This window comes from Pteropus medius, unplaced genomic scaffold, assembly GCF_902729225.1.
Source record: "Pteropus medius unplaced genomic scaffold, Ma_sr-lr_union100, whole genome shotgun sequence".
Classification (NCBI taxonomy): Eukaryota; Metazoa; Chordata; class Mammalia; order Chiroptera; family Pteropodidae; genus Pteropus; species Pteropus medius.
Window position 1 is genome coordinate 74077 of NW_024343579.1, and position 7845 is coordinate 81921.

The window sequence follows — 7845 nt, forward strand, 5'->3', positions numbered from 1 at the left end:
GGACTAGAAAAACATTTAGGACAAACAGTTCTGATATGAGAAGAAATGGCTATGAATACAGATTAGAGATCAGAGATCAGGCCGGTGTGACCATAACCATGACTTGTACCCATCCAGGACCTGACAGGGTGGGGAGGACACCATCTGCAGACATGCACAGTTCCAAATAGTCAACTTTAAGAAAAAGCTGTTTTCTCCTAAGTAATGTCATTAAAACACTCCCGAGTAGTTCCCAGCCTCAAACATACATACCTGAGTGTCAATACTGGGCAGTATTAACACTCACCCACGACACAATACCCTTCATTACTGCCAACAGTTATAAGATGTACATACACATCAGCAATCAAAATTATATTTAATATCACCATTTTGGGGTGGCCATCAACCTTCACCTCAACTTGGCCAAAGTGTTACACCGTCTACCAACATGAAATAACCACTGAAACACAAACCAATCTTTCGGTTTAAGAACATTAACAATCCGCATTTCCAATGAGCTCAATTCTTGGGTAGGCCATTCAACTTTCCATCTGATTGATACATTTAGTGCTTAGAAACAATTGATTCCATCAGCCTGCCTTACAGCTCAGCTGCCCCAACATGGAGCCTGCCAACAGGAGCCCCAGCAATCTTCGTTGGGCTGTTTGGTTTCATGAAGTAGGAGAACTGGATACTGTTCCCTACCCCACCTCCCTCATTGGGGTCCAGGAGACAGCAGCAGCAGCTCATGACCTCAATTGTTGAGCTGAACGTATGTTCTGCTACATGTACTGGGGTCAGAGGGGATGAAGCCTGAATATACGACACACCATACATACCCTCGAGAGGACAGCTTTTGCCTTTTAGCAATGAATTTGGCCCCAGTGTCAGAATGGGGTAGGAAGCCAAAAAAAAATTAAACCTACATAGTACTCAGCCTCAATCTAACCACCCAACTTCCTACACCGTGAAGGCTGCTAAACCTTGCCTGTGTCAAGTTATCTTGTTACAGTCGATATTTAAGACTTGATCTTAATGCCATTCAAGCACAAAATCACGCAGTAGCTTTAAGTAGCCCTCTTCATCTCGTCCTAAGTAAGCTGGCCACATTAAGATAAACTGCCAGATTTACAGGGAGGCTAGTCACCAAATATAATGGGAGTGGGTTGTTTTGCCACTAAGACTGCTATGAGTCAGAAATTTAGACTGTTACAATAGAGAACAGCTTAAAAAATGTAATACTGTTTATTTAACTTCAAAAACATTTCAGCATTCTAAACATACAAAAAATAACAAAACGTTGCAAATTGTGTTTAGTACAGAAGGTTCTTGAACTTTCATTGATGCAGTGGCTCTTCACTTTGCTGACAATGAAGAGTTCTAGTTTGTTTAAAAACAAACAGTTTAAAACTACCACACTTAACTAAAAAAGATCCAAACACTTCTCATGCCAGCTGACCCCCCTTTTCCACAGCTAAGAATGGCAGCAGAATGCTATGTCACTATATACAAAAACAAGACAACCTGAAGCCAAATGGATGCCCACTGCAGTGTCCACAGGTCCAGCCTCACAGTGCACGCCCTGAGCTACGGCCCCTCCAAAAGGCATCTTCCCCACCACCTCAACGCCAAGCAAGGAACATCAAGAGCTTGTCCCGGTTGTTTTGTTCTTTTTACAAACTATAGATATGTACAGTTGAGAACTCAGGATTTCTAGCCAATAACCATATAGTTAACACCACCTTACAGATTAAAAAAAAAAAAAAGAAAATGCCAGAAACATCTTTAAATGCCTTGTCACACCAATAGCAAAGTGCACAGAGTGAGGAGAACACGAGAGCCTTTTTGTTTTTAAAATGTTTGGAAATATGTACAACTTTGATACAGTTTCAGGGTGCTCCAGACACCCATGGCCACTTCATGTAAACCACTGACAATTTCTAGAGCACTTTGAGAGACTACTATATGATCATGATCCAATTGTGTAATTAATCCTAATGAGGGCAACAGACAGGGCTCTAATAAGAGCTGTGTCGATTACGGCGCTCCCCTACTCTAAGGTATTCACAAGGAGACAGATCAACAGTTTTTTATTCATCCTCCTCATCCTCCTCATCCTCCTCCTCCTCTTCTTCCTCCTCGTCTTCTTCATCTTCCTCTTCGACTTTTTTTCGGGCAACTTTAGCAGGACCCTTTGCGCCATCAAATTTTCCTTTAGACTTATAGTCAGCAACATCCTGGAAGGAACAGGGACATATTCCAAATGAGGAGACAAACTCTCCTGCAACTATTTTAGTAAAAGGCAGAAACATACTGTCCCTGCCTCAGAATAAGCAAGCAAGAATTTCAAACAAGACAGGGCTGCTATTTGGAGTATTTGTTTGCAGAAACAAATTTAAAAGGTAATGGGTGTTCAAGTAGCTTTTAATTCGTGTTAACAGCACTATCAAATGCTATGCCATGGCATCCTATGTTACCAAATTTTTTAAGCCTGCCTGAAGTTCTCTCAAACACACACAAAAAAATGTTAGAAGCCTGAACACCAGCACATATGGCTTATCTTGCACGGAGATGGGCCCTCACATGCTATGCTTTACTCAGCCCAGCAAAGCAGCCTTACGCCCCCATCCCCTATACCCAGGGCAGCTGAATGCTTGCAGTCCAGACTGCACGCCTCGGCCCAACTCACCTTCTCATATTTCTCCTTCAGCTTTGCCGCCTTATTATTGTAAGGCTGCTTTTCACTGTCGCTTAAGTTATTCCACATCTCACCCAGCTTCTTTGCCACATCTCCGATAGAGATGCCGGGGTTTGTGGATTTGATCTTGGGGCGGAATTCTGAACAGAAGAGAAAGAATCCAGACCTAGGGGGAGAGAATTACATAAATTAGATGAGAACGCACAAAAACAAGAGCTTAAGTCAGAATCTCATGTTCCTGAGCCCACATACTTCTTACCACTATGACTCCTCTCCCTACAGTGAAGAAATGTGTGATACCATATACAATGTTACAAAGTAATAGGTTACAGAATGTTTAAGCTGCTTCAGAAATATATGGTGGTTTCTCAGTCTCTAAGTTGCTGGGCAAGGGGTAGAGAACATACCTAAGGATGCTGACACCCAGAACTAGGCTGCCTCTTCCCAGTGGAAAGGCCAGCAGGCAACCATGAGGGCACACAGTTCACAAGCACCTCAGCCTTAACTACTGATTTCCATGGCATTGCATTTTAAAGCCCCAAGTACAGAATGTTTCACAGAAGTATCCTGACATTTTTTAAATAGTGTCTTTTTAAACCTCTTTCAAACAGAAGGAAAGCTCTTCACAGTGTCCTGAATCCTATAGTCACTTACGGTGGCCTTTTGGGGGCATTAGGATCCTTCTTCTTCTTGCCTCCTTTAGCTGGTCCATAATCCTTCATTTCTCGATCATAGCGTACTTTATCTGCCTTTGCCATTTCGTCAAATTTAGACTTCTCTTTCCCAGACATTGTCTGCAAAGAATAGGACCTGTTAAATTCCTCAATGCAGTGAACACATACCTGTTCAGTTGTCCTGTAGTAAGTGGCGATTGCTACTCTAAAGGTAAGTAGCCCCAAAGTGTGAAATCCAGCTAAGACTAACTTAAAGGATACAAAAGAAAAGTACCTTCCACCTCTCAGAGCACTTCTTGGAAAATTCGGCAAAATTGACAGGAACCTCTGGATTCTTCTTCTTATGTTCCTCTCTGCACGTCTGCACAAAGAAGGCATAAGCAGACATCTTGCCCTTTGGTTTCTTGGGATCACCTTTAGCCATCTTGACTGTGATGGATAGAAGCAAGAGAAACAAAGAAAAATAAACCCAATGAATAGAACAGAACTACCAGTTACACCAAAGGCAGGGCAAAATTAAAATTGAGGTTGCCCTAAGGAAGCTCCCTCCCCCCACCCGCCCCCCAAAAAAATAAAATAAATGCCTGATGCCACTGGCAGCCAAAGACAGACTGGGAGGAAATCAGCTTCACTGTCACTTGTCATTTAACTTTTGACCAGCATGAAGCGTGGTGGTTTGCAAGTTACTTCTCCAGGAGTGATCAAGTTCTCCAAATGGAGCAGACCCAAGTGGGGTGGCTCAGCGCTACATTCCTATTCAGTACTACGTTTTGGAAACCACAACCACAAAGTGGGAAGGGCGAGGGGCGGGGGGAGGACACATTTGTAGGGGGTGCAGGTAGATGATAGAAGCTTGAAATCAATGGCTTAAAGCTAACTGGTCATCTGTTTAACTCCTATGTTACACAGAAAAATACTGTCACCGCTGCTAAACACAAAATCAAAGCAGGAGAACTGTAAATAGGGAACATTTGAAATTTCACTATTGCTGATGCGTTTTGGCTTATAAAAAATGGCTTTTACAAGAACGATGATCTAGCAAGTGAGCAGATACCCTTGTACTATTAGTTCAAATCTGTCTCTTCGTCATTACCTAAAGGGGGAGGGGATACCAAAAGGACTAGTCTTGCTCATTTGTAAAGTGGAAAGCATGTCCAGCCAGGAACACTTTCTCCAAAGTTTCCAAATAAAAATGCAGCTGTGGCGTGTCATCGTCCCTGTCCCACCCCCCAGCTTCCCGCCATCTTTTCCTTTTCCCACACCCAAGGTCATCATGTAAAACTAAAGCGCTCCCCTTTGCGGGGAACGGACCAAGGGGCTCCGTTAGGGCCCTGCAGTGACTGCGCGGGTGGGGCGGGCCAGCGCAGGGGAGCCCCGGGCCAGCAGCCGGCAGCCGGGCTCGGTTCCGCGCTGGGTCACCCAGACACCCATAATTCACCTTCCATTTTGTCAAAAGGTTCCTGATGAAAGAAAGTGCCCCTGAAATCCACCGCTGCCTCACCCGGGGGACGCGCGGGGCCAGGGGCGACGGTGGCAGCAGCGCTCCAGGGGCGCGGAGCTGGGCCGGCTGCGGCCGCAGTGATGGTGGCGCCCGCCGTGCCTCTGAGCCCCGCTCGCTAAAATGGCTGATCCGCGCGCGGCCAGCGCAGGCGGCAGTGGCGAACAAAGCGGTCAGACCCCGCCGCCGCCGCCGCCACCGCCATCGCTCGCCAGCCCCACCCCACCGCCCCGGGGCGCCCAGGGGCGCGGGGCTGCGGGGGCCGCGGGCTGCCCGCCCCCCCGCGCCGGCGCGGGGCGCACTCCTCGGGATAACAAAGGCGCCCATGCAGCCATGACGCTTGGCCGCGTCGGGACCCGCGGCGGCGCCCCCGGCCCTCCACGCCACCAGCCCCCGGCCGCGGGTGCTGGGACCAAGGCCAGATCCCGCCCGGGAGCCCCGCCGCCCGCCCCGCCCGCCTGTCCTCCCCTCGCCAGGCCCAGCACCGCGCCAGCCATGTTAGCGGTGGCAGAGGCGGCGGTGCCCAGCGGGCAGGCGACGATCTGGGGGCGGCCGGCCCGCCCCCCCACCCTGGACTGCCGTGCGCTCCCGAGACGGCCATGTTAATGCAGAAGCAGCAGTGCAGCCCGCGGGCCCGCACAGCGCCTGGCCGAGCCCGGCTGCGAAGTTTGCTCGCGCCGCAGCCCCCAGCGGCCACCAGCTGCCCGCCCCCCGCGGCGTCCGTCCCGGGCCAGGGAGCACCCGGCTCCCTTCCCAATGCCGCCGCTGGGTGCCGGGACTCGCACCGCCCGAACCCGCAGCCCCCAAGCCACCGCCACAGCTGCCCCAACATCTGGCCTTAGGGGGCCTGAGCCCCGAGGCAAGGACCCAGGGGGCGGCGGCCGAAGGCGGCTCCGCGAAGGGAGCCCAGACCCGACAGCCAGGAGCTAAGGATGAAGAATTGAAAAGTTGAAACACCTGAATTGTTTCTTCCTTCCCTGCCACACAGGTAGAGAGAAGGTGGAGGGGGCGGGAAAGGCGCCGGGAGGAGAAGGAGGAGATGCCGGCGGCGGAGCGCGCTGGCGCTGGCGCGGTCTGGAAAGTTGTGCGGGCGCTGCGGCGGCAGCGGCGGTGGTGGTGGCAGGCGCGGGCGGCGGCAACGTACCTGTATTGTTCGCTAGTCTGGGCAGCGCAGGGCACGACGCGCGGCTCAGCGCTCCCCAGCCTCGCGCTAGCTGCCTCCACGAGAGCCGCCTGATTGGCCAGCGGGCTCCGCCGTTTAAAACAGCCTCCTCGCCCGGCCATTGGCTACGGGCCTCATGCATATTAAACAGGCACGGGCGCCCATTGGGCGCGGCCACGGAGATCATTCATTCAAACAGAACAACCCGCCGGCGCTGGCTTTGGCTGCCGAGGCAAAACAGAGGAATAATAATATTCTGGCTTTCCCATCGCCCCCGCGCCGCGTCCCCTCTACTAACCGAGCTAGAATCTCAAAAGACTTTAGAGAGGTGGCCCCGCCATTCCCCGAGGCCTCGGCCTCTGGCGTGGGAAGATGAGGTCGAGCCCCGCTGCACTGCCCTCTGCTCCCGCCTGGGCGCCCCCCGACCCTGGATCCCTGGCCCCCAGTCAGGCCCCCAGCCCCAGGAAACCTCCAGGGGTTGACCCGCAAGGGTCGACAGTTCTCCACCTTCTGCCCAGCTCCCTGCAGCTCGGCGGCAGAGGCCTTGCGGCAGCTCGCTCTTCGAGGCCAGTGGAAGGCAGGTCCTTAGAGTTTCAGCACTGGGATCCTGCTACCCCGCCCAAAAGGGACCCAACTCCGCTCCTGGGGACCGTACTCGACTAGGCTCTTTCCACTCATTGCCAGAAAGTCTGTCTGTGCCTACAATTGTGGAAACAGCAAGCTAGGTGGGCTAGAGGAGGAGAAGGCTGTTTGGCAAAAGCAGAGAAATTGTGAGAAATTGTAGTTCTGTGGTCGGAGTTCTCTCTTCATTGCCTCACTTCAGGCCTATATTCCTCCTGCTCCCCTAACATACACGCTAGTGAAGAATAAAAGTTCTTGGAATGGATAAACAGGATTTGACTTGACTTGGCCTCAGCTTTACCGCTCACTGGCTAAGTGGTATGGCCTTAAGCAAGTCACTTCTTCGTGGGGATTCCCCAATGGTTTTCAAAGAGAGAGGGCAATGTCATCCCTACGAGAGGTTTGAAAATACCCCACGACTGGAAGTTGCTGGAATTTAGTAAGAGGAGGGGATGGCCAAGGATGTTAAATGCCCTGCATTGTGCAGGACAGTCACACACAAGGAAGAAATGTCCCATTCCAAATCCTAGTATCAGCCCTGTGGATAAATATCAGAGGACCTTCCCTCTTTGAGCTGCCTAGAAAGAACGGAAGAAAAAGGAAGGGTGAGGAAAAGGTGCACATTTTAAGGGCTGAAATTTGGAGAAAATGATGGAAGAGGCATCGTGAGTTCTATAAGTTCCCTTTCCAAAGCATTTTGAGCGGCCAAGATAGCCAGGTCTTTATAATTCCCAAATTTAGAAATGAGAACAGAAGATGAGTTTTCCAAATGCTGTTTCCAAAAACTGGCTAAGTTTGAGGTGTGTGAACTGACCTCACAAAGCACCTGCCTCCCCACCCCCACCCAGCTCTTGCCAACTCCTGTGAGCCTCCTTGAGCAAGCCTGAGCCCCTCCAACTGGTACTGCTAGGCTTCCATTATTAAGGATCTAACTTAGACCAAAAGCAAAGATAGCGCTGCTTTGACAAGAGCCAAGAGGTATCAAGTCACTTTCCTAGGTCTCCAATTTACAGATTCTTAGGAATGCAGACATCTTAAGGCCACTTCTCTAATCCTCTGCCTTGTTAGAGGTAGCTGAGTGGTTGCCTACCTTTTGCTTGTATACCTCCACTCACAGGGAGCTTTGTCACCTCTATTCTGGGCTGTTTATTACATCTCGGGTAATCTCTGAGCCTTGGGGTCACCATCCTACACACAATCTAATAGCTCA

The 7845-nt window shown here is 50.5% G+C and overlaps 1 protein-coding gene across 2 annotated transcripts; it reads right to left on the reverse strand.

Annotated features, from left to right (window-relative positions):
• Positions 1-1191: 1191 nt before the first annotated feature.
• On the reverse strand, positions 1192-6116 carry HMGB3 (high mobility group box 3). Of its 2 annotated transcripts, none has more exons than XM_039867576.1 (5): positions 5997-6116; positions 3629-3783; positions 3335-3474; positions 2672-2846; positions 1192-2219 (listed from the first exon to the last, which is right to left on the reverse strand). In XM_039867576.1, the coding sequence occupies exons 2-5, from the start codon at positions 3776-3778 to the stop codon at positions 2073-2075; spliced, it is 612 nt and encodes a 203-aa protein (XP_039723510.1). In that variant the 5' UTR covers positions 3779-3783; positions 5997-6116; the 3' UTR covers positions 1192-2072. The 2 variants fall into 2 exon arrangements, with proteins under 2 accessions (XP_039723510.1, XP_039723511.1); XM_039867577.1 differs by having other exon boundaries at positions 5810-6079.
• Positions 6117-7845: the final 1729 nt, after the last annotated feature.

Bases quoted from the DNA above. Each gene is read 5' to 3' on its own strand.
- HMGB3 (XM_039867576.1), bottom strand. From the start codon at position 3,778: ATGGCTAAAGGTGATCCCAAGAAACCAAAGGGCAAGATGTCTGCTTAT. The intron at 3,475-3,628 runs GTACTTTTCTTT...TATTCTTTGCAG, and splicing joins AGTGCTCTGAGAGGTGGAAG to ACAATGTCTGGGAAAGAGAA. The intron at 2,847-3,334 runs GTAAGTGACTAT...CTCTCCCCCTAG, and splicing joins AATGCCCCCAAAAGGCCACC to GTCTGGATTCTTTCTCTTCT.